The sequence below is a fragment of the Drosophila mauritiana genome, chromosome 3R (assembly GCF_004382145.1).
Source record: "Drosophila mauritiana strain mau12 chromosome 3R, ASM438214v1, whole genome shotgun sequence".
Taxonomy (NCBI): Eukaryota; Metazoa; Arthropoda; class Insecta; order Diptera; family Drosophilidae; genus Drosophila; species Drosophila mauritiana.
The window spans coordinates 12,691,325-12,717,241 of NC_046670.1; the positions used below are offsets into that span (position 1 = coordinate 12,691,325).

The window sequence follows — 25,917 nt, forward strand, 5'->3', positions numbered from 1 at the left end:
TCACACTGTCCGGTCGTTTTGCTTTGCTATTTCCATTTCGCTCGTCGAAAAAACGCAGAAAATGTGGAAATTAATTGATAAACTGTGCTAAATAGTGTGTGTGAATATGGTACGCAGTGTCTGCCAATGAAATTACATCGAATTTGTGGCGTTCAATTGCCAAAAAAGTGTGAAAATCGAGAGCAGAAAACCTGATTTCTGTGAAGAAGAAGCAGGCATTTTTCATCGTCGTAAAACCCATACATACAGACACCCGCACACACACACGCGCGCAAACGTAGCAACATATGTATATACGAAACGCGCGGGCGCGAGAGAGAGAACGGAATAGCAAGAGAGCGGGCCATTTCGGTGTACGTGTGTGCGTGTAGCTGTGCGTTTGTTTTGTGAGCGCAGAGCAGAGAGCGAAAGAGAGCGGCGAATGTGAGAGCCAAAGCAAAAACCAAGAAATAAGTGAACGAAAATAAAAACGAAAATCGCAATCTCCACCCCTGTATATTGTGTTTACTAGTGTTTTGAGTGCGTGTGTTTCTGTCCCGTTTTGTTGTGAAATTGTCCCAAGTGTGGATTATTTTCGTTTTCGTATTATATTCGTGCACCAAGGATGCCAAATGGTAACAACAACCCCTGAAACGGTATCGAATCTCAATCTGCATCTGGATACACGCTCGACAGCAAGGTAATTATAAGATCGCCGCGATAAAAGGCGTCGCCGGCTGCCGATGAGTCAGTCTGCCGTGAATATATATCACTGGATATTTGCGCACATATATAAGCATGCCAGATATTGATTTGGAATGCACCCGGAGATTCTATACACCATTGCACACCACATCACATTATCATATCCCATCCCGTCGATTTCATATTCATCAAGACCCCACTAACACTAACCTTTGTAGACCTCTAGTCAGTAGTTTAGATTGTTGTTTTTAGCTAGAAAGAACAGGAAAGTGTCGTTCAATTATTCACTCGATAATGCAAATTAGGCTGCACAACAAATACTGTTAGTTTGTGGCCCACGCTGCGATTTATGTCTACAGTGGGGCCTCGTTGAGTGCGACTAGCAGCAGATGGTAGCATTTTTGATTTAGTTTATTTTTAATTTGTAGTACTAGTAAGCAAGTCTGGTTTCTGGAAAACCTGTTGATTTAATAACAACTTTCTTAACAATGAAAATTAATATTTTAATTTTGATCTAATACTAACAAATTTAAAAGATGGCGAGATATATCAACTATTTTTAAGAAATATATTTTAAAATGAGTACATCTATTATCAGATGATTATATGACTCCTGAAGTTAATCCATCAAATATTTCATTCTTATAAGATACAATATTATCCCCCTGTTTGTTTGGTTTTCTGTTAGTTAAGGGGATTATACTGTAAGTTTCCATCTACGACGTTTTCCATTATTTACCACCCGTAAAACGAACGGTAAATGACAGTCGCTAACACACCCACACAAACACAGCGGCGAGCCATAATAAAGCAGCGCCGATAAATAAAACTTAATGTGTGACCAGTTAATTGCTTTTGTTGTCGCCTCATTCTAAATCAAATCGCTCTCTCGCTCTCGCTGTCTCTCTCTCTCTTTCTCTCTCTCTGTTGGGCTCACATGGCCAAAGTGTTTGTATAACTAAAATAGTTGATTTTTTTTGTTGCTGCCACTGTTGAAACTTTTAATAAATTATACAATAAAATGAAAAACGATCTCAGCAGCAGCAGCAGCTAAATCGATTGCCGCTGCCGTTCGCTGCCTAGAAGCTGTTGAATAATTACAAAATAAATATATGTATTTGTACATAGGCTGTTTGAGTATTTGTTGACGCCATTTTTTTATTTGCCATCAAAAAGGCAAATTCCAAATCGGCTAGTGTCAATGCCTGTGTGTTTGTGTGTGGGAAACTACGCGCCAAACAACATTGAGGCGCAAAATCGCCAAATGAGTAATTGCGCATATTAAAATTCGCCTTTCAAAAGTCGACCAACTGAGCCGTAAGCTAATGCGAGATCTTGAATGGGAATGAAAATGCGATGCGGGCCAACCGATGCTCATCCGAATGCATTTTCACGCTCCACTGCGTCCGCATCTCGTCGATCACACCTCCCAGAATCGTTGCACATTTGAATTCGGACGGGTTCACTTACAAATACAAATTTCATTTCTTTACAAATTTTAAGATCATTTGATGGGACATTTTCAACGGGTTTTAATTAATATAATTAAAATAAATCATTAAATCTTTCCTATTGTAAAATCTGAAAAACTCCTATCTAAGCTGTTTATTTCTTGTTCTTCTCCAAGATGATCTATTTATTTTCTACAACATGAGCACTACAACGCTTTGCTTAGCGAGCGATCACTGTAGGTGTGATTTCTATTTGCTTCGGTGGCCGAATTATTAGTTTGCATTGTTGCTACCATCTAGCTGTATTTACACCTTTATTTACAGTGCGTTTTGAGAGGCTGCAGCTGCCAGCTGAGTTGAATTTATTTTACCTTGTGTTTCGTTACCTTTTACCACCACCATCAACACACACCATAAACACCACGAAACCAGATGCCCACACACGCAAACAAACATTCGCGTACAAGTATTTAGTTCATGTTTCGTGGCAAATTGGACATCAAAATTGCGAGCTGCCAAGTCGGCTCTCAATATTCAATGCCCGATGCTCATGGCCCACAGAGATACAGATATCCGACCATCTATCCATCCATCCCAACACCAATCCGTGCGGCACCCACACCACGACACCTTTCGCACATTTATTGGCGCGCACATTTTTCATGTTTCACCTTTGGCTGCGTGTTTTGATTTACAAGCAAATACGATGTATGTGTGTGTGTGCACAAGCATACAAACATACACTCCCCCGCGTGCGCTCTCTGCCGCTCTTTTTGTTTTTGGGGAATGGGGCTCTCGCTCATTTGTTGATTCCACCTCTACAGCTGCTTTCTCTGGGCTCTCTCATTGTTGTACTGAGAAAAATTATGCGATTAATGTGGTCAATTATTAATAAAACGATAATTTCATTTGATATTCGAAAAATGGCGAAATGTTATTTTCAAATTATATTTCATAAATGGAAATAGGAAAATTTATTGAGTGTCGGTGGTGCTTGACATTCATATAATTTACCTCCCACTTACGATCATTTTTTTCAGTGACCATTTATTTAAGACATTTTTGCATAATTTCATACAAATTTACATATTTTATGTGCGAGGTTGACTTCGATTTTTCCCAACTTGTCAATCGAGTTTGTGCAGCAGTGTGTGTGTGGCATGCAGATAGTTGTCTATTTGGTAGCTGTTTCTGTTGTTTGTAAGTTGTTGTGATTGTCGTGCTCGTGTTTATGGCTTTAATCGTTCGCCAGTCGATTCGTTACCTGGCTCTCTCTCCCTCTCTCTGACCGGGCCCCCTCCCACCAGTCTCCTTCTCCCTCCCACTCATTTGCCATCTCTGTCTGCTCTCGTGTGCTTGACTTTAATCTTCTCAATTACTCGCAATTTGCAAGTCTTGTGCTCGCGCCTCTTTGGCGGTTATTGGCATGCAGTGCGACCGAGACGGGGCTATGTGTACTGGGGTGTACTGGTACACAACAAAAAACGTATAATTAGATGTCAATTTTAATCAATTAAGCAATTTACGAGCAAGTTTTCATATCACTTCGCAGCCCAGACGTACATACTTATCATTGTGAAATAAAGTGGCATTATTTCGACATGCTGTCATCCGATTAATTTAATATGGGATTTGTTTTCAAACTAGATCTATTTACAGGTCAATAATGTTGGGAAAAGGTTTATAATCTGCTGCAATCTCAGCAATCAATCATATTGCAATTCAAAATGCTTTATTATACTTTGATATACTCTTCAAATCGATGTACATTATTCAATTAGAATATTTTATCTAATTTCGTTAAGTGCTCGTATTCGGTTTCATTTTGGTGGCCCACTCTTCTTATTCAAGTTATTTTACCTTTTGCTTTGATTTCTTAATCTTTTTACCATAATTGATGGCAATTAAATTAAAGGTGTGTGCGTTTGCTCTCTCTCTCTCTCATTTTGATCCATCCCCTCTTCCCCACCCCGCAAATTTGGTTTAGTATTTTCGTTTATCTTCGTGTTCGTTCGGCTGTCGATTTCGAGGAGACGATGATGATGATGATGACGATGCATTCGAATTTCGAATTGGCCAGGCCAGTTTTACTTTGCCTCGTTGTTCGTTGTTCGCCGGGAGATTGTTCGTTTAGTTGGCCGATTGTCTCTTGGCCCCTTTGTATTGCACACCCCCATCCTCCCCCTCCATCCACAGCCTCTGCCACAACCCCCTCCCCCCGACAGCCTTCCTCCCACAAATTCCGCGCGACTCTGGTTTAATGTCTGTACTCGAATTACAGTGAAGCCGACGACACTTGAACACCATTAATTGGGTGTCGAAATCGAAATACAGTCAAGCGTCTCAGATTAAACAATCGAATAAAGTGCAATTCAATACTGAAGTATTTGGGGGGGGAAATCTTACTTGGATATTTTGTTTTTTCATATTTTACTTTATTCATTTTTGTTCAACTCATTCAAAATCAAATTTATCAGGTGTTATTAGAATTTCTAAGTAATAACTTAGATAATCAAGTCTATTTGCATTTTCGTTTAGTACCACTAATTTGATCTAGACATGGCCAACAGCTTGAAGGTCTACCATTAAATTTGGGCAATTAGCGCAGTAAATTTGTCGGATAAACGTAAACACTTACGTCAAATTAGATGGAAAGATTTATTTTGCTAGCTTATAAGCCAAAAAAAAAAAAAATTGACACAGATGAGATAAAAATATTTAATTCTAAAACTGCCTTGAAACAAACCATCATTCTTAAATTTTCTAAATAAGCGATGTGTAAGAGCATTAATATTTTCCAAATGGAAACGCCCCTGTACCTAAAAAAACTTCAATTAAAATTCTAAAAAAAAATGGTCTGCAATTATCCAGCACCCCGTGTACAGGTTACCGCCCATTATCCTTCGATACTAACATCTTCCCCTTGATAAACAAATGGTCCGTAATTAAGGAGCAACCCCCTGTACACTCGAAATTGGAATTTGCTCACTTTGCCGTCTGTATCAACGCGTTTTGTCATCTTTCTGTGGGATTTTATTGATTCGGTGAATTATTCACGCTGAATTCTCCTTGGAACTTTGATGTTGTGTTGTTGCTGCCGCTCGGTTGGTGGCACATAATTAAAGCGATTTAGTTAATTGATGTCAACACACAACGTAGTTAGCATTCTGCTGCTGTCTGTGCATTTCATCGGTATTTGTGTGTGTGTGTCTCGGATACAATTTGTGTGCAATTTGTTGGTTGGCCAGTGTTTTTCTGATTGTTTCTTGCTTGTCTGCCGACTCGAACTACCTCATCCCCCCTCTGTCACCATCCCCTCTACCCACTGCATGGGTATTAAATTGTTGACAATTGTTTTGAGCTTGAGAGAATTAACCTTTAGTTTGTTATGTCATGATATTTGCCTAGTGTTTTGTGCTCGGTATTAAATGGTCACTAATATTGTATTGTTTTTGCATTAAGCGATTAGGAACGATTATATCAGAGACGAAGGGTGTGTCCTATAATAGCAATCTATGGTTGCGTCCGCTGATTGAGTAGTTTCCCGATTGTCATCAATCATAGAGTGGGGAATATGATTGTCAGTCGCATCAGTCAATGACATAAAATATATCGCATAACATTGGCAAGTTATTTGTACCAAGTGTAACCGATTGCCTATAAAATGTAGGTGATTTACAATTATATTAAGTCGCATAATTACGAGTAATTGAAAGTAACTAGATCAGCATTTTTAATACACCATTATAGGCAAACATTTATTTTATTATGTCATGATAGTTTAATAACCTTTCAAGGCATGACGTTAAAAAGCCACAAATCACTTGCATCGAGGGGCTGATTACGATCTCTTTATTGAGTATTTTTAACACTTCATCATCCATCGATTTCAAATGCAAATTATTCATATGCATATTAGCACTCAATACTAGCACTCAGCTATTCAATTCACGGCAACTTCGCAGCAATTATTGTAATCGCCGTGCAAATACGGATGAGTGTTTTGTCCAATTAAGCCTGGTTTAGTCCCAGTCCCGTTCGCTGTATCTCGTATCCCATGCTTACATCATGCCACCGCTGCTGGGGCCATAAAGATACAACTCAATGGTAGAAACACAAACCAAAGCAGAGGCGATATAAAATAAAAACGAGGAAAATCGACTAATAAAATCACAAATCGCAAACAACTGAGACAGTGGCAGGGGACCCAAGTGAAGGCACAGTGGGTGTCGAAGCACTTAATTTATTATAAACTTTTTAATTTGGTCGCAAATGCAATAACTTATACATTAAATTACATAGAGACAAATGATCTCTAGTGGATAAAAGTCAAGAGGCAGTTAAGATAAATGTCCAAAAGTATGCTATAAAATCGGAGCATAAATGCCCAAGAACGAAGGCTTTTTTTTCTTTTTGAAAACTTTTTTAAGGCTTCGTGAAAATTTTTCTAATCCCCAGAGATAAATAAGTATGAAATTATATAAAATAATATAACATACAAGTATATGTATGGTATTACTTCCCAAGTGGGTAATCCTGTTAGCCATATTTCCCGTCCCATTGTGCCAACTACGTACCTCTGTGTACGAGTGCAACTTAAATTGACTTGCTGGGGAGCAGTATGCAGTACAGTTGACAAGATTGACTAACTAACGAGGCAGGTAAACCAGGTAAACTAACTGACTGCCAAACACCTTTGAGTGGAAACCGGAGGCGAAACGGAAAACAATTACGCCGTACTGAGTCATGCTCTCGGAAAATGTGGGAAAAAGGAGTTGCGTGGAAGAGGGAGAGAGCGGGAAAGGTGGTAGCCACCACCCCAAAATCTCGAAAGTATTTTCACCTCATTCCGAGCACTTGAGCAGCTCACACATGCACACTCAGAAAAAAGTTGAACTATTTTTATATAATTTTTTAACTAAATATATGTTTACAATTTATTAAACAATGTGGTAGCTTATGTATGCTATATACTTTTATACACCTTAGGTATATCTACTTAAATCCTCTAATAGTGAATATAAATTATAATAGCAAAATAAATAGGCTGATAATAGGTCAATATAGAGTTCCGTTTTTAAGTATGTAAATAAATAGATCTTATAAAGTTCTTTCTGTGCACACTCACACTCAGTCACTGCGACACACACACACATGCATAATCATCGCACATCGTCACCCACACACACGCTTAAAACACTCAAAAAGTCAACTTTCAACTTGTTTGCCCAACTGCGACGAAGCGAACTAATAAATTTCTACTTTTGTTTTTTTTTCTCTCTCTCCCATTGCCTCCCGACCGCCCACCACCCCCTCGATTAATTTTTTGCAGATTTCAAGACACGCAGACTGCAGACTTTTGTGAGACAGTGTGTGTGAGTGAAGCAGTGGGGTGGAATGGGAAGATGGCAATGATGTAGACCGAGGATGTATTGAGATGATGATGGGGATAATGATGGTAATGGTAATGAGCACCATGTGGCCGCCAACACAAACCAGCATCAGCAACAACAACAAGAGCAACAGTGGCAGTTACAGATGAGAAAAGTTGCCGCGAAAGTACAGCAATGTGGAAAACTGTGAATTCGTCGAGCAGAAACTCCCAACGCAGAAAAACTAAACGCGCAAAAAGAAGAATTTTCATCAGGCCATAAAAGCGAGAACAAAGAGAAAAACTGTCGTAAAAAGAGCCAGCAGTAGGGAAAACCCACCACTTAATAGTGGCCCACAACAGCAACAACGCCATCAGCAGCAGCAGCAACAACAACAACAACTGTAAGAATTTCAATTTCCAGCAAACAAAAAATATCCGAGAGAAAAAAACAAAGGCAGCAGCAACAACAAAAGCCGAACGAGAAAATCCTGCAAAGAAAACAACAGCAACAAGAAACAAAAAAGTTCAAGTCTGAAGTAGAAAAACCACTTAAAAACGTCGATGACAACTAGCCCGCAGGAGGGAGGGAGAAAGGTAGTCGCCGAGAGAAAGAGAGCGGGAGCGCGTTCGGAGTGAGAGTATTTCTTAAAAAGGAGTCTGCGAGAGAGAGAGACAGAGAGAGCGCGTGCTACGTGCCAAAGAAAACGGAATGAGTTTAAGGAGCCACAACGCAGCAGTTGTTTTGCTTCAATTTTTTTTTTTGTTTTTTCGTTAACTGCACACACTTAGTGGTGGCAGAGCGTGTAAAGGTGGTGGTAAGCTAGTGCTGGCAGCAATGCTGTTTTCCCGCTAAATTGGGCCGAATTGTGATTATTCCTTCAACGAATCTGTTGCATACTTAACAGCGTTTTAAAGTCATTTATTGAATACGAAAGAAAAATTTTGGGAAACTTCTGGACAAAAGCTCGATTTGTTGTATTTCTTTATAAAAATATCCTGTTTCATGTGTTTTGCGTGGATTAAGTTTTATCACATTATTTGTTTTTATATCGGAAAGTTGTTTGAATTTGATCAATCTTACACATTTAAGAAACTATTTAACTAATTAAAACTTCCCGTTTCCCATTCCCATTACTTTGATACTGAGTGTCACTTTTATACTTTTATAATAGTGTAATTTTAAATAACAAATCCCATTAATTTAAATATAAATCCAATTCTGCCAACACTGTTTAAGGTGTGAGTGTATTAGTGGTCACGCAAGAAGTGCGACAGCGGCAGAAGGAGCGGAACAAAGGCAGCTGCAATTGCACCTTTCCTTGCTCAGGAGTAGGGAGAGAGCGGGCCAAGGTGGCGCGAGAGTCGTACCCGAGAGTATGCACTCAAAAAAATAGTCTGTCTCTAAATTAATAGAAACAGGATACAATTATTTGAATACAACATTTAAAAGCGTTAATAAATGTATAATAATATGATCTTAACAAAAATTATAAAAAAATCTTTAAAAATCATCATTTTTTTTAAATCAAATTATCAACTATTTTCTTGAGTGTACGGAGCGACTGAGAGCGATTGAGCGCGTCAAAAGCAAAAAGCCGAGGCTGTCGAGCGGATACGTCACCTTCGGCATTGTAGTTGTAATTCGCAAAGCAAGGAGCGCGCAACGCGAAACGCGCGCGAAAAAGAAATAAATAAATAAATAGCCAAGGAAAAGAGTGTGTGCGCCAAAAGGAGTGAGTGAGTGGGCTGTGAAGGGGGCGTGCGGCAGGAGTGCAAAATAAACGAGTTGCCACAGCAACAACAACGAGATTCGCAAAAAAGGGGGAAAATTGACGCATTCCAAACCCGCGATTTGGCTTACAAGTATTGTTTTTTTCCCGAGCGGTGTTGTTGTTGGTGTTTCTGTTTTTGCTAGTTGATTTTTTTCGTGCTAATACCGGTCTTTCTTAGTCGGTCTCTCTTACCCGAACTTTGTGCCTCTCTCTTATCCACAGTGAGTTATCCACAAGTTCGAGAAATCAAACAATTCGAGGAAATCAAAGAAAACAAACTGCAAGTCCCAGTATAAATCGAACAAAAAACGAGGAAAATCCAATCTAAAGGCAGGCAAATGCAAATGCAAAGGCAAAGGCAATCACACTACTATTATGGGCCGCTCCAAGTTTCCCGGCAAACCCTCCAAGTCGATCAACCGTAAGCGGATCAGTGTCCTGCAGCTGGAGGATGATGCGGCCAATCCGGCCGAACCGCAGCAGCCAGCGCCGGAGTCCCAGCAGCCGAGTGGCTCTGGATCTGGTTCGCCGGCTGCCCGGGAAAAAGGCAACAATTGTGATAACGATGAGGATGATAATGCGCCGGGTGGTGCCTCAATTAGTGGCAATACGGCATCGTCATCCGCAGGCTCCGGAAACAGCGGCAATGGCAGCAGTTCCGGATCCAGTACGGGATCGGGATCATCCGGATCGGGATCCACGAATGGCGGTAGTGTAAATGGCGGCACCCATCACAAGACTGCGGCCAATCTGGACAAGGAGGCTGTGACGAAGGATCAAAATGGTGACGGTGATAAAACGAGAGGAAATGTGTCGAGTGCACCTTCAGGAAAATTATCCGCAGCAGCTTCTGGAAAAGCCTTGAGCAAGTCCTCCAGAACTTTCTCAGCGTCGACTTCTGGAACATCCTCAGGACGGTCGTCTGGCTCCTCTCCAGAAGGAAATTCCGGAGCATCTTCCGATGGAGCATCTTCCGGAATATCCTGCGGAAAATCTACAGTCAAGTCCTCAGAAGCATCCTCTGGAAAATTGGCGAAAACAGCAGGCGCTGGGCCATGCTCTTCTGCGAAGTCTTCTAAAGCATCTTCTGGAACACCTAGTGAAGCAACAACCTCTGGCCTTTCCAGCGCATGCCTTAAAGCACTATTCGTGGCGACACCGGCCACATCAACTGGATTGGCCTGTGCCCTGGTTTCCCCCGGAGGATCGTCGCCAGGTGGAGCCTTTCCTATAAGTGCCGCTTTACTGAGAGCACGCAAGAATAGTAATAAAAAGTTCAAGAATCTGAACCTGGCCAGGGGCGAAGTTATGCTGCCCTCCACATCCAAGCTGAAGCAGCTCAATAGTCCGGTGGTGGACAATCCGTCCCCCTCCGCGCCAATTGCCTCCGGCTCCACGCCTGCTGTGGAGGGAGGAACGGGCGTAGGGGGCGTGGTCAGCCCGGGTGAGGATGCGGCCCTGGTAAGTTGATTTTCAGATTGTCGGTGTTTGGTTGCTGGTTTTGTTCCCAGGTGTTGCCCCCTTTTGCTTTTATTTATGAATATGTTTAAGCCGCTTTTTTTCCGCCACCTTAACCCCTCAATCCGACCAACTCATTCCGAGTTGCGTGTGCACCCTTTGCACATACATCCTCGTCCAATGCCACAGTCCAATTCCCGCCAATGTAAATAAGAGAACCCCCTCAAGTTGGTTTACCCATGGTTCTGGTCTGGTTAGTAGCCCCTTTACACCCAACCACCCGCCTCTGACGCCATTGTTACCTGCTCGCTTACCTGCTTAATTGGCTTTTATGACGTTTTAGCGCTTGCAACTCTTCCACATGTGTCTGCCGCAGACGGTTGACGGTCACAGTGGCAATGGTGTCTGTTCCCCAGCTTATACTTATGCTTAGTAACTTGTTTTTGCACCGATACCTTACCCCCTCCCAAGCGCCTCTGTAACCCACCATGTCCAAGAGATCCCCTTCGAAAAGTTGCACTTGCTTCTGGTCCTTTGCATGCTTCTTTGTGTTTTACCCATACACTGAAAGCTACCATTGGCCTTACTAATTTAAGACTGCGTCCCTTGAATCAATGTAATTGTGAAAGGAACCATACAAAATCAAAAAAAAAATCAGTTTAAATTAATATCTATTATATATTTAAATAATTAAAAAACTGTTTTATTAAGGAACAGAATAATGCTATATAACCAAAATAATTTTATGCAAAATACCTATTTATTAATTATATTAATGAATTTAATTTTTAATTACTAACTTATTTCTTGCTGTGTTTATATGCATTGCTTGCTTGTATTTCTTGCTTAGCTTACCGCTTCTCATTTCGTGAGCGTGTAGTTAGTGGCATGAATTATTGATTTGCTTGGAACCCCTTTTCCGACTTTCCATACTCAACCCTAACCGAAACCTACTGAACCCTTTTATTTGTGTACACTTCCAGAAGCGCGTCTTGACCGAAATGCCCAATGAAGTTGCCCGCGATCCCTCTCCATCCAGCTGCCCTGCAGCGGCAAATGGAGCAGCATCGGGAAAAGGACCTGCTTCCAATGGACCGCCAGCAGTGGCCACTTCTGGGGACGGCAGTAGTCCCAAATCTGGAGCGGATACGGGACCATCGACTTCATCAACGACAGCTAAGCAAAAGAAGACGGTGACGTTTAGAAACGTGCTGGAGACAAGTGATGATAAGTCGGTTGTGAAGCGGTTCTACAATCCAGACATCCGCATACCAATTGTCTCAATTATGAAGAAGGATTCCTTAAACCGACCGCTGAACTACTCCAGGGGAGGCGAGTGCATTGTGCGACCCTCCATTTTGTCCAAGATACTCAACAAAAACTCCAACATCGATAAGCTGAACTCTCTTAAATTTCGATCGGCGGCAGCGAGCTCATCTTCCTCAAATCAGGAATCAGGATCCTCTTCAAATGTGTTTGGCTTGTCCCGCGCTTTTGGCGCTCCCATGGATGAAGATGATGAGGGTGGCGTTACCTTCCGTCGCAATGATTCTTCAGAAGATCAAAACAACGCGGAGGACGAAGAAATGGATGACGATGAGGACGACGAAGAAGCCGAGGAGGACGATGAAAATGAGGATGACAATGATGAAGCAGCATCCGAAAAGAGTGCAGAAACCGAGAAAAGTGCCGGAGCTGATGAACGGGAACCGGATGAGAAGCAGTTGGTTATGGACTCGCATTTCGTGTTGCCCAAAAGGAGTACACGATCTTCGCGGATCATCAAGCCCAACAAGAGATTGCTAGAAGAGGGTGCTATTAGTACCAAGAAACCTTCTTCTCTTGGCGACTCTAAAGCCAAAAACGTCTTCGGAGCATCTTCCTCAAGTGTGGGTTCCACGGCATCAACATTCTCCGCATCAACAAATCTGAAGCTTGGCAAGGAGACCTTCTTCAACTTTGGCACCCTTAAGCCAAATAGTAGTGCAGCTGGAAACTTTGTTTTGAGGCAACCTCGTCTGCAATTCCAGGCAGACAACCAGCAGGCACCATTCACGGCTCCAAAAGCTTGTCCCACATCACCCAGTGCCATTCCGAAACCAGCTAATTCCTTGGCGACTTCGTCTTTTGGATCGTTAGCCAGCACGAGTTCATCAACAGGTTAGTTGAAAAACAATAAGATATTTGTATTCTTATACATATATTAATCTTTAATTTCACCACAGTAACACCTACTCCCAGTGCCTGCTCCATATGCTCAGCGGTGGTCAGCAGCAAAGAGGTGGCCCAAGCCCGTAAGTACGGAGTTGTGGCGTGCGACGTGTGCAGGAAGTTCTTCTCAAAGATGACCAAGAAATCTATATCGGCCAATTCGAGCACTGCGAATACGTCCTCCGGCAGCCAACAGTATCTGCAATGCAAAGGAAGTGAAGGTTGTAGAAAACTTATTTATTTTTAACCGTCTCTTACTAATGATTATTAAATATTTCCTTGCAGGATCACCTTGCAGCATTCATTCAGCCAAGAGTCAGTTGAAAAACTTCAAGAAGTTTTACAAGGATCGGTGCACTGCGTGTTGGCTGAAAAAATGCATGATCTCGTTTCAGCTTCCTGCAGCTCATAGAAGCAGGTTAAGTGCTATATTGCCACCGGGTATGCGAGGAGAATCCGCTTCCCGAGAAGAAAAATCTGCGGAACTGCTTTCTCCAACAGGCAGTCTGAGATTTACTTCTACTGCGTCCTCTTCTTCTCCTTCGGTAGTTGCTTCTACGTCTGTGAAGTGGAAGTCCAGTGGTGACTCAACTTCGGCCTTGACTTCGATAAAGCCCAATCCGCTGGCGGAGAACAATGTCACATTTGGCAGTACTCCTCTGCTGCGTCCTGCGATTTTGGAGAAACCCCTTTTCCTGAAGATAAGCAATGCAGCAGATCAAAAACTTACAGCTGCTGAAGCAATCAGTCCCAGTTTGACAAAAAAGACCAGCAAACAGGAGAAAGAAAAAGTAAAGGAATCGGAACAGAGCGAAAAGCTTCTAAGTCCCACACAGGCAGCCACAAAGAAACCTGGAGCAGCAGAAGCTCCAGTTGCAGAAGCTCAACCTCAAAAAGAGGAGGCACCACAAACGTCTACCACCACCCAGCCATCTGCTTCCAATGGAGCTTCTCAAGGGGTTCCTCAAGCAGAACTTGCTGGTGAAACGAATGCTACAGGCGACACCCTCAAACGACAAAGGATTGATCTAAAGGGACCTCGAGTAAAACATGTGTGCCGCAGTGCCTCCATTGTCCTCGGGCAACCTTTGGCTACCTTTGGCGAGGATCAGCAACCTGAGGATGCGGCTGATATGCAGCAAGAAATAGCTGCTCCAGTGCCATCAGCAATTACAGAGCCTTCACCTGAAAAACCAACTCAAATCGTTACAGATGAGAACGATAATTGTGCTAGCTGTAAAACGTCTCCTGTTGGTGAAGAATCGAAGCCCAGCAAGTCCTCTGGCAGTGGCCAAGCTGAAGTTAAGAAATCAACAGCGGGAGGTAAAGAAGGGGCAGCAAGTGCAGCTGGAGTCCCATCTGCAAAGGTTACAACACGAAATGCAGCGGTTGCGTCCAGCCTAATAGTGGCAGCCAGCAAAAAACAGCGTAACGGGGACAATGCTACCTCAAGTTCGGTCACTCAATCGTCAAATCAAACCCAGGGACGCAAAACTAAGGAGCATCGACAGCAGCGTACACTGATATCCATCGATTTCTGGGAGAATTATGATCCTGCTGAAGTGTGCCAAACTGGTTTTGGTTTGATAGTAACGGAAACAGTGGCTCAGAGGGCTCTGTGTTTCCTATGCGGCTCTACTGGCTTGGATCCGCTGATCTTTTGCGCCTGCTGTTGTGAGCCCTATCATCAGTACTGTGTCCAAGATGAATATAATCTGAAACATGGCTCTTTTGAGGATACCACGCTAATGGGCAGCCTTCTGGAAACGACGGTAAATGCCTCCACGGGACCATCATCATCCTTAAATCAACTGACACAGCGCTTGAATTGGTTGTGTCCTCGATGCACCGTTTGCTACACCTGCAATATGTCATCAGGGTCCAAAGTCAAGTGCCAGAAGTGTCAAAAGAACTATCACAGCACCTGCTTGGGCACTAGCAAGAGACTTCTTGGAGCTGATCGTCCGTTAATATGTGTCAATTGCTTAAAATGCAAGTCTTGCTCCACCACAAAAGTATCGAAATTTGTGGGTAACCTGCCGATGTGTACGGGTTGCTTTAAGCTGCGCAAGAAGGGCAACTTTTGTCCAATATGCCAGAGATGCTATGATGACAACGATTTTGATTTGAAAATGATGGAGTGTGGTGACTGTGGTCAATGGGTTCATTCCAAGTGCGAAGGTCTCAGCGATGAGCAGTACAATCTATTGAGCACTCTACCGGAATCAATAGAGTTTATCTGCAAGAAATGTGCCCGCAGGAATGAGAGTTCTAAGATCAAGGCTGAGGAATGGCGACAAGCCGTAATGGAGGAGTTCAAAGCCAGTCTCTACAGTGTTTTGAAACTTCTCAGCAAATCTCGGCAAGCTTGTGCCCTTCTCAAACTAAGTCCCCGCAAGAAACTGCGCTGCACCTGCGGAGCATCCTCAAACCAAGGGAAACTTCAACCAAAAGCCCTTCAGTTCAGTAGTGGATCGGATAACGGTTTGGGCAGCGACGGTGAGTCTCAAAATAGCGACGATGTCTATGAGTTCAAGGATCAGCAGCAACAACAACGGAATGCTAACATGAACAAGCCACGAGTAAAATCCCTGCCCTGCTCTTGCCAACAGCACATCAGTCATCCGCAATCTTTTAGCCTGGTGGATATTAAGCAGAAGATTGCTGGCAACTCATATGTTTCCCTGGCGGAATTCAACTATGACATGAGTCAAGTAATCCAACAGAGTAATTGCGATGAACTGGACATTGCCTACAAAGAGCTGTTGAGTGAGCAGTTCCCATGGTTCCAAAACGAAACGAAAGCCTGCACCGATGCCTTGGAGGAGGATATGTTTGAGTCCTGTTCTGGAGGCAACTACGAGGATTTGCAAGATGCCGGAGGAGTAAGTGCTTCTGTTTACAACGAGCATTCGACTTCACAGGCAGAATCGCGATCTGGTGTGTTGGATATTCCCCTGGAGGAAGTTGACGACTTTGGCAGTTGTGGCATTAAGATGCGATTAGATACAAGAGTGTGTCTGTTCTGCAGAAAGAGTGGTGAAGGCTTATCAGGCGAAGAAGCTCGTCTTCTGTACTGCGGTCACGACTGCTGGGTTCACACCAATTGTGCCATGTGGTCTGCGGAAGTGTTCGAGGAGATTGACGGTTCACTTCAAAATGTCCACAGTGCGGTGGCCAGGGGCAGGATGATCAAGTGTACGGTATGTGGAAACCGAGGAGCCACTGTCGGATGCAATGTGCGATCTTGTGGTGAACACTATCACTATCCATGTGCCAGAAGCATCGACTGCGCTTTTCTCACAGATAAGTCCATGTATTGTCCTGCACATGCAAAGAATGGAAATGCCTTGAAAGCCAATGGATCGCCCAGTGTTACATACGAATCCAACTTTGAGGTTTCCCGACCCGTGTATGTGGAATTGGATAGAAAAAGGAAAAAACTGATAGAACCGGCTCGTGTGCAATTTCACATTGGATCTTTGGAGGTGCGCCAGCTTGGAGCTATAGTTCCCAGATTTTCGGACTCCTACGAAGCCGTGGTACCTATTAATTTCCTGTGCAGTCGTCTGTACTGGTCTTCGAAGGAGCCCTGGAAAATCGTTGAGTATACAGTGCGCACCACAATACAGAACAGTTCGTCAACTCTAACAGCCCTGGATGTGGGTCGGAATTATACGGTAGATCACACAAATCCAAATAGCAAGGAGGTTCAGTTGGGTATGGCGCAAATTGCTCGATGGCACACAAGTCTAGCGAGGAGTGAATTTCTGGAGAATGGCGGAGCCGACTGGAGCGGTGAATTCCCGAATCCCAACTCTTGTGTACCACCGAATGAAAACACCGAAGAGGAACCGCAACAGCAGGCTGACTTACTTCCCCCAGAGATTAAAGATGCCATATTCGAAGATCTTCCCCACGAGCTGCTCGATGGCATCTCCATGCTGGACATATTCTTGTATGACGATAAGACAGACTTGTTTGCCATAAGTGAACAATCCAAGGATGGCACTCAGGCAATGACTTCCAATCAGGCTCAAAATCAAAATCAACAAACAGGTGGAGCTAATTCTGTGAGCATTTGTGATGAGGATACCCGCAATTCAAATACGAGCTTGGGAAATGGCTGGCCAGCCAGCAATCCTGTGGAGGATGCGATGTTATCCGCAGCTCGAAACTCCAGCCAAGTGCAGATGCTCAAGACACTAGCTTGGCCAAAGCTCGACGGGAATAGCGCCATGGCCACCGCTATAAAAAGGCGAAAGCTGTCGAAAAACCTGGCTGAAGGAGTATTTTTAACCCTAAGCAGTCAGCAAAGGAACAAAAAGGAGATGGCCACGGTGGCAGGCGTGTCGAGGAGGCAATCTATCAGTGAGACATCCGTCGAAGGAGTCGCCACCACATCTGGATCTGTGAGAAGCAAGAGTTTCACCTGGAGTGCTGCAAAGCGTTATTTCGAAAAGAGTGAAGGGCGCGAGGAAGCAGCTAAGATGAGGATAATGCAAATGGATGGCGTGGACGATTCAATTACCGAATTTCGCATAATTTCCGGCGATGGAAATCTATCAACAGCTCAGTTCAGCGGTCAGGTTAAATGCGATCGGTGTCAGTGCACCTACAGAAATTACGACGCCTTCCAGCGGCATTTACCATCCTGCAGTCCTACAATGTCCTCCAATGAATCGGAATCTGACGTCAGCGGGCAAGGAATTACTAATAATGCTACCCAAATCAGTGCGGAAAGCTTGAACGAGCTGCAAAAACAACTTCTCGCGAATGCAGGAGGTTTAAATTACCTTCAATCAGCAACATCGTTTCCCCAAGTTCAGAGCCTGGGCTCCCTGGGACAGTTTGGCTTACAGGGATTACAACAGCTTCAACTACAACCCCAATCCCTGGGCAATGGATTTTTCCTATCCCAGCCGAATCCAGCTACCCAAGCAAACACGGACGATTTGCAAATCTATGCGAATTCACTGCAAAGTTTGGCTGCCAATCTGGGTGGAGGTTTCACGCTAGCTCAACCTACGGTGACAGCTCCAGCACAGCCTCAATTAATTGCTGTTTCCACCAATCCGGATGGTACTCAGCAGTTTATCCAAATCCCCCAAACGATGCAGGCCACAACGACACCAACAGCAACCTATCAGACCCTGCAGGCCACCAATACGGATAAGAAGATTATGCTTCCCCTTACGGCAGCTGGAAAGCCACTGAAGACAGTGGCCACCAAGGCAGCGCAACAGGCGGCTGTCAAACAGAGGCAGCTGAAGTCAGGACACCAGGTGAAGCCGATTCAGGCCAAGTTGCAACCGCACCCTCAGCAGCATCAACAGCAGCAGCAGACTCAGGTGCAACAGCCCATCACTGTTATGGGGCAGAATCTCCTCCAGCCGCAGCTGTTGTTCCAGAGCAGCACCCAGACTCAGGCTCCGCAGATAATCTTGCCTCAAGCTCAGCCCCAGAACATCATTTCTTTTGTGACTGGAGACGGAAGCCAAGGACAGCCACTGCAATACATCTCTATACCAACAGCGGGGGAGTATAAACCCCAGCCACAGCCTACGGCAACGCCTACTTTCCTGACAACTGCACCCGGAGGAGGTGCTACCTATTTGCAAACGGATGCGAGTGGAAATTTAGTGCTTACTACCACACCCACCAACTCAGGATTGCAAATGTTGACGGCGCAATCCCTACAAGCGCAACCTCAAGTAATAGGAACGCTCATCCAGCCCCAAACCATTCAGTTGGGAGGAGGCGCTGATGGCAACCAGCCAGGCGGTAATCAGCAACCATTAATATTAGGTGGTACAGGTGGAGGATCCACCGGCCTGGAATTTGCCACCACCTCTCCCCAGGTGATTCTCGCCACACAACCGATGTACTATGGACTGGAGACGATTGTCCAGAATACGGTCATGTCGTCACAGCAGTTTGTTTCCACTGCAATGCCAGGAATGCTTAGCCAGAATGCCAGCTTCTCAGCAACCACTACACAGGTGTTCCAGGCGAGTAAAATCGAACCGATTGTTGATCTGCCCGCTGGCTATGTGGTGCTCAATAACACAGGAGATGCATCCAGTGCGGGCACATTCCTAAACGCAGCCAGTGTGCTGCAACAGCAAACGCAGGACGACACAACAACGCAGATACTGCAGAACGCTAACTTCCAGTTCCAGTCGGTGCCCACATCTTCAGGAGCTTCCACATCAATGGATTACACCTCTCCTGTAATGGTCACAGCGAAGATCCCGCCAGTAACTCAGATGAAGAGAACGAATGCTCAAGCCAAGGCAGCGGGAATTTCGGGAGTGGGCAAAGTGCCACCACAACCACAGGTGGTCAACAAGGTGCTGCCCACCAGCATAGTCACCCAGCAGTCTCAAGTACAGTTGAAGAACTCCAATCTCAAACAATCTCAGGTTAAGGGCAAAGCCGCTTCCGGAACGGGAACAACTTGTGGAGCACCACCCAGTATTGCCTCGAAGCCTCTTCAGAAGAAAACCAACATGATACGACCCATTCACAAGCTGGAAGTGAAACCCAAAGTGATGAAGCCTACGCCGAAGGTACAAAGTCAAAATCACTCCTTGTTGCAGCAACAGCAACAGCAGCAGCCACAGTTACAGCAGCAGATTCCAGCCGTGGTGGTCAATCAGGTGCCGAAGGTTACGATATCACAGCAGCGAATCCCCGCGCAACCGCAGCAGCAACAGCTGCAGCAGGCGCAGATGATCCATATTCCTCAGCAGCAACAACCGCTCCAGCAACAACAGGTGCAGGTGCAGCCTTCAATGCCCATTATAACACTCGCTGAGTCACCAGTAGTGCAATCGCAATTCGTGATGGAACCTCAAGTTTTGGAGCAGCAGGAGCTGGCTAACCGCGTGCAGCATTTCTCCACAAGTAGCAGCAGTAGTAGTAGCAACTGCTCGCTGCCCACCAATGTGGTTAATCCTATGCAACAACAAGCACCACCAACCACCAGTAGCTCCACAACCAGGCCTACGAATCGGGTGCTACCGATGCAGCAGCGGCAGGAACCTGCTCCGTTGTCCAACGAGTGCCCCGTAGTTCCGTCACCCACTCCTCCGAAACCTGTTGAACAGCCTATAATCCATCAAATGTCTAGCGCCAGTGTGTCCAAGTGCTATGCCCAGAAGTCAACACTACCATCACCAGTTTACGAGGCGGAACTCAAAGCTAGTTCAGTTTTGGAAAGCATTGTGCCAGATGTCACAATGGATGCAATCATGGAGGAACAGCCGGTAACGGAGTCCATCTACACGGAGGGACTCTACGAGAAGAATTCGCCGGGGGAGTCGAAGACTGAACAGCTACTTCTCCAACAACAGCAGCGAGAGCAACTTAATCAACAATTGGTCAACAACGGGTATCTGCTCGATAAGCACACCTTCCAAGTGGAGCCAATGGATACGGATGTCTACAGGGAGGAAGACCTCGAAGAGGAGGAGGACGAGGATGATGATTTCAGCTTGAAAATGGCCACATCGGCGTGCAACGATCACGAGATGTCCGATAGTGAAGAGCCGGCGGTCAAGGATAAGATCAGTAAAATTCTGGACAACCTTACCAACGATGACTGTGCAGATTCAATTGCCACTGCGACGACGATGGAAGTGGATGCCAGCGCTGGTTACCAGCAAATGGTGGAGGATGTCCTAGCCACAACTGCAGCACAATCTGCTCCCACCGAAGAGTTCGAAGGCGCTCTAGAAACTGCAGCTGTGGAAGCCGCTGCCACCTATATCAACGAGATGGCCGATGCTCATGTACTGGAACTCAAGCAGCTGCAAAATGGAGTGGAACTAGAGCTCAGGAGGAGAAAAGAAGAGCAACGAACGGGGTCGCAAGAACAGGAGCAATCAAAGGTCGCCATCGTGCCTACAGCAGCTGCTCCCGAACCACCGCCACCTATTCAAGAGCCCAAAAAAATGACTGGCCCACATCTGCTTTATGAAATCCAAAGCGAAGATGGCTTTACGTACAAATCGAGTTCCATAACTGAGATTTGGGAGAAGGTCTTTGAGGCAGTACAGGTGGCCAGGCGGGCACATGGACTTACTCCGCTGCCAGAGGGTCCTCTAGCCGATATGGGTGGCATCCAGATGATAGGTCTTAAAACGAATGCCCTTAAGTACCTAATTGAACAGTTGCCAGGCGTGGAAAAGTGCTCAAAATATACTCCCAAGTATCACAAGCGCAATGGCAACGTGTCCACAGCGGCGAATGGAGTACATGGAGGCAACTTAGGCGGAAGCAGTGCATCAGCTGCCCTATCAGTGTCTGGTGGAGATTCACATGGTCTGCTCGACTATGGATCGGATCAGGATGAATTGCAGGAAAATGCTTACGATTGCGCCCGATGTGAGCCTTATGCCAACCGCAGCGAGTATGATATGTTTAGTTGGTTGGCCTCCAGACATCGCAAGCAGCCCATCCAGGTGTTCGTCCAGCCGTCCGACAATGAACTGGTGCCCAGGTAAGTGTATATTACTTATTCTGTGACAAGACATATTTATTGATTTGTGACGTTGTTTTGTTTGTTTAGAAGGGGAACTGGTAGCAACCTACCCATGGCCATGAAGTATCGGACTCTTAAGGAGACTTACAAGGATTATGTTGGAGTCTTCAGATCCCATATCCATGGACGAGGCCTCTACTGCACTAAGGACATTGAAGCAGGTAAGATTTCCCTTTCCTTTCTCCTTTGAAGTAATAAATAAATTAATTGGATCCTAATCTTAATCTTATTCCAGGTGAAATGGTTATCGAATACGCCGGTGAGTTGATTCGCTCTACACTGACAGACAAAAGGGAACGCTACTACGACAGCCGCGGCATTGGGTGCTATATGTTCAAAATCGACGATAACCTTGTAGTGGATGCCACGATGCGCGGCAATGCGGCGCGTTTCATCAATCACTGCTGTGAGGTGAGTACAAAGTGAAGTGTCCTATTACCCTGGAGATGCTTAAATCCTTTTTTCTTGCAGCCGAATTGCTACTCAAAAGTGGTGGACATCTTAGGGCACAAGCACATCATCATCTTTGCGCTGCGCCGAATCGTGCAGGGCGAGGAGCTTACCTACGACTACAAATTCCCATTCGAGGATGAGAAGATACCTTGCTCATGCGGTTCCAAAAGGTGTCGGAAGTACTTAAATTAATAAAAGGAAGATCAGTGTCGGAGATAAGAACCAAGTATGACGCTGGGCGTCGAAATTAATCCGTATACTCAGCAAAAGGGGTTGGTTTTACACATCTGAAAGATCCCAAGGGTGGAAAGAAATCCAAAAATGTGAATACAACGTCGTTGACCCGAATACATTGCTTTTAATATCATGTTTTACCTTTTGAATGAAGAATATCTAAGACATTTACGAAAAGTATTTTAAAGTCATAGTCCAATGCAAGAAACTACTCCAACTTTTATAAAATAAAAATTTGGTACATCACTTAGATGTAATTATTAAACTATACTTGTTCTGATTGGACTAAAATAATCGATTTTCAACGATTCGCTATATACAGTTGAACATTAATTTTTAACCCTTTATTACAACCAGAAATCGATCAAATATATTCTCAGACCAATTAAGATAATCATTAAATGATAGCCTGTTTTTCTTTTGAGTAAAAGCAGACATGATATTAAAAACATTTTTGTTCAGTCAAACCGGCTTGTAAATGTGCAAAGATTATTTTCTGTACCAATTTTCATTGCAAAAATTAATTGCTGCCCACAATAGGGGCAGAAGAAACTCACCTGGAATGAGAATTGAAACACTTGTAGTTAACGGTTATATCGATCTATGTTTGGTCAATCGTGATACTTTTCGTTTTACAACCCCCATACGTCTTAAGTAGTTGATATGTAAAAGTTAAACAGTTGATATTATTATATATCCTATATCTAAAGAACACGGCACACATTAGGCAACGAAGCAAATATATCCGAGCGATCGGAGTGAAGAACAGAAACTCGATGACGTCAGTATTCAAGGGGAGAGAATTAATAATTGTAAATTAAATATGTTACGTACTAGCTACCTACCACATACGGATAATGATATGCAGATCAGTTAGCTAACTAGACTAGGGCTCCACAGATTCTATAAACAAATACAAATAACTAAGCTAAGCTGATAAATATAACATTGTTGGGCTTAGGCGAATAACAGATAAACGATGGGAGACATTAAAAACAATTACTTACAGGGGCTTGTGTTAGATTGTACATATATTGCATACGAATTATAAATATCTATATTATATATCTACTGTAATAAGAAATTAACTAACCTTAAGTCACCAGGATTGTGTAAGAGGAAACTATTTTATGTAGAGCTCTGCGTATTTATGTTTGTTACCAATTAACCTACTGATTAATTGATTGAACTACGAATAATATCCGCAACCACATGCTTATATATATATATATATACATATATATATTTAGAGAAAGAAACCAAGCATCACCCTTGAAATTATTGTATTGTGAACAGGCAACCACAACAACAGCAGCCAATTGTAATTGTACCAACTCCATTGATTGTATATTTATTATTTTACACCTAAGTTATAAAGCATGTACATTTTTGTGACCGTTTGTTTGCCTTGATTTAAGCTCAAGCGTAATCATAATTTGTGACGCCTATCTTAAGTTCAGCTCCCTTGTATTCTACTAGTTTAACAATTCTTTCGCTTAAGACTAGCATTATAGTCCGCTCTGGTATTTGTCCAAAATTGTACACACAAACAGCAGGCAGATATGTATATTCCTATCGGGGCGATCGGTCGGACTTGTACAGGCAAAGTTCCATAGCATTTTTTGGCAGCCATTCAAGACGCGCGCACTTTTTGCACGCTGTCGAGGAATTTTATATTTTTATTCCCTAAAGAAAAAAGTTTAATAAACTACAGATTAAAATTCAAATTTCGATTTATTCGTGTTTTCTTGTAATATGCGAAATATATGGTATATCAATGGGTTTCCTTGTGCTCCAGCCACGCTCGTCGCCCCCTTCTGCCACGAGAACCGCTTTCACAATCGGATTGCTCTATACGCTGTTTGGCGTCTTGGGCCGCTTTGGCGGCACTTTGTGCCGCCTTCTTGGTCTTATCGTAGTCCAATCGAGCTTCGCAGAGTTGCCGCATTAGCACATTAACACGCCGCTGGGCAGCCTCTAATAGTGCCGTCTTGTCGGCGAGCGATTGTTGCCACACTATGTACACTTGTTCTGAGGCATCCTTGATGTCCTTGGCCAACTTGAGGCTTAAGGTCAGCGCCTTGAGCTCCTGCTGGACCAATTGGTGAGTCTTGATGGCGAGCTGTGCATTCGCCTCGGCGGTGATCAGCTCCTGGTTTTCCTCCTGCACCACCATTTCGGCCTCCCTGACCTCCGCTTCCAATTGCTCCAGCACCTGACTCTTCCCGAACAGCACTGCCTCGGCAGCTTTGGCCGCAGCGTTTGCCTTGTCTGCGTACTCGCTTTTGATTTTATCAGCGGCCTCCTTAACGGCGTTTTTCATATCATCGTTAGCCTTTTTAGCCTCGTTGGCCGCCTGGACGGCGATTCCGGAGGATCGCTGTTTGGCATTACTATGGTTTCGCGTTAACTTCTTTCCCGGCGAGGTGCTATCCTCTCCTGACGTGTCGCACACATCTTCATCACCAGCACCACCGCCACCGAGCCCACCAGCGATACTCCTCATCAGGTCCGAGTCCTCCGTCTGCATTGGCTTTCGGCGGGTTCGATAGTGATTGCCAGTAGTGGATGCCGGGAGCGAGGATAACACAATTATTAGCCACATGATCTGAGTGTCTATCCGCATTTTCCGTTGTCTCGAGCATTTTTCCGACTGTCAATCGGTTGGAGATGCCATGCCTGTCAAATCCGGAAATCGAGATTATGCTCTATTGCCAGGCAATGTACATATTCCTGCTTAGCCTGGCTTGCGTTTCGCGGAGCCACATAATCATGGTAAGCGACACGGTGAGTTCTAACCCTGGAATCTGTAGTTTAAGTCCTAATTTATAATTGGTCTTCTCATCGCCAATGTGCAAGGATCCTGATATGGCTCGATTGTATGAGCCAGTAAGCGAAAAGAAGCAGACTGCAAGTGGAGGATCATCCGAAGAATGTGAAACAGGTTTTGGCGTGCAAAATTCTTGTGGCCTTAGCATAAACAATGCCAAGAGCAAGGCTTCCAGCATTGCACTTAAGGCCGCACAGGACGCCAAGGCGGCCAATGACGCCCAGCTGGCCGCCGGAGAGGCAGCCTCACTCCAAGTAAAACAGGATCTGGCCGAGAAGGCGGTCCAAGCTGCTCGAGCCGCGGAGGCAGCTCTTGCCGGCAAACAGCAGATCATGGAGCAACTGGAGCTGGAGGAAAAGGAGGCGGTGGCCGTTGTGGGCGAGGTTAAGAGCTCACTCCGCAGCACACAGGTGAACGCAGAATCTGCCATGTTAGCGTTTTCCCAAGCCAAGAAGCAGCTGGATCGACTGAAAGTCCTTTTGACTGAGGCCACCGCTCAAATGAGCAACATTGAAACCTTCGCCAGTGGTGCCCAGTTGGAGCTGGATGAGAAGGGTCAGCTGTTGGAGGCGGCCAATCGGAGAGTGGAGGGCATCTCCAGGCAAGTGGGCGCTGCCAGGCAGGATTACGAAAAGACCAAGCAGGCTGCCTACAAGGCGGCTTGTGCGGCAGTGGAGGCCAAGAAAAAGGCTCAAATGATGCAAAGGTAGATCAGCTCTGCATCCTCTTCAAGTTATAAACGATCATTATTAGGCATTATCAGAAGATCATTATTGGAAGATAAAAGAGGACATGATTTAAAATTTATCTATATATATATTTGTAGTTTATAGTGCTTAATTTTTTTTAAATAATATATTATATCAATATAAAAAAAAATAATAGATTCATTGCTGCTGGAT

The 25,917-nt window shown here is 44.4% G+C and overlaps 3 protein-coding genes across 6 annotated transcripts; 2 read left to right on the top strand and 1 right to left on the bottom strand.

Annotated features, from left to right (window-relative positions):
• The first annotated feature begins 1 nt into the window (after position 1).
• LOC117143499 (histone-lysine N-methyltransferase trithorax) lies at positions 2 to 23,912 on the top strand. 3 transcript variants are annotated; one of them, XM_033308216.1, is made up of 9 exons: positions 2 to 679; positions 7,468 to 7,910; positions 9,504 to 10,742; positions 11,723 to 12,899; positions 12,965 to 13,171; positions 13,236 to 21,456; positions 21,526 to 21,659; positions 21,734 to 21,909; positions 21,970 to 23,912. In XM_033308216.1, the coding sequence occupies exons 3-9, from the start codon at positions 9,657 to 9,659 to the stop codon at positions 22,141 to 22,143; spliced, it is 11,175 nt and encodes a 3,724-aa protein (XP_033164107.1). In that variant the 5' UTR covers positions 2 to 679; positions 7,468 to 7,910; positions 9,504 to 9,656; the 3' UTR covers positions 22,144 to 23,912. The 3 variants fall into 3 exon arrangements, with proteins under 3 accessions (XP_033164107.1, XP_033164109.1, XP_033164108.1); XM_033308218.1 differs by lacking the exon at positions 7,468 to 7,910; XM_033308217.1 differs by lacking the exons at positions 2 to 679; positions 7,468 to 7,910 and adding an exon at positions 9,155 to 9,242.
• LOC117143502 lies at positions 23,907 to 24,867 on the bottom strand. Its single transcript, XM_033308223.1, has one exon. It carries the CDS (start codon positions 24,809 to 24,811, stop codon positions 23,960 to 23,962), a length of 852 nt encoding a protein of 283 aa, XP_033164114.1. The 5' UTR covers positions 24,812 to 24,867; the 3' UTR covers positions 23,907 to 23,959.
• Positions 24,831 to 25,842, top strand: LOC117143503. Of its 2 annotated transcripts, none has more exons than XM_033308224.1 (2): positions 24,831 to 24,972; positions 25,045 to 25,842. In XM_033308224.1, exons 1-2 carry the CDS (start codon positions 24,856 to 24,858, stop codon positions 25,723 to 25,725), a joined length of 798 nt encoding a protein of 265 aa, XP_033164115.1. In that variant the 5' UTR covers positions 24,831 to 24,855; the 3' UTR covers positions 25,726 to 25,842. The 2 variants fall into 2 exon arrangements, with proteins under 2 accessions (XP_033164115.1, XP_033164116.1); XM_033308225.1 differs by having other exon boundaries at positions 24,832 to 24,960.
• The last annotated feature ends 75 nt before the right edge of the window (positions 25,843 to 25,917 follow it).

Coding starts and splice junctions, on each gene's coding strand:
- LOC117143502 (XM_033308223.1), bottom strand. CDS start 24,811: ATGCGGATAGACACTCAGATCATGTGGCTAATAATTGTGTTATCCTCG.
- LOC117143499 (XM_033308216.1), top strand. CDS start 9,657: ATGGGCCGCTCCAAGTTTCCCGGCAAACCCTCCAAGTCGATCAACCGT. Junction 12,900..12,964: donor CAGCACGAGTTCATCAACAG/GTTAGTTGAAAA, acceptor ATTTCACCACAG/TAACACCTACTCCCAGTGCC. Junction 21,457..21,525: donor GACAATGAACTGGTGCCCAG/GTAAGTGTATAT, acceptor TTGTTTGTTTAG/AAGGGGAACTGGTAGCAACC.
- LOC117143503 (XM_033308224.1), top strand. CDS start 24,856: ATGCCATGCCTGTCAAATCCGGAAATCGAGATTATGCTCTATTGCCAG. Junction 24,973..25,044: donor TAATCATGGTAAGCGACACG/GTGAGTTCTAAC, acceptor CCAATGTGCAAG/GATCCTGATATGGCTCGATT.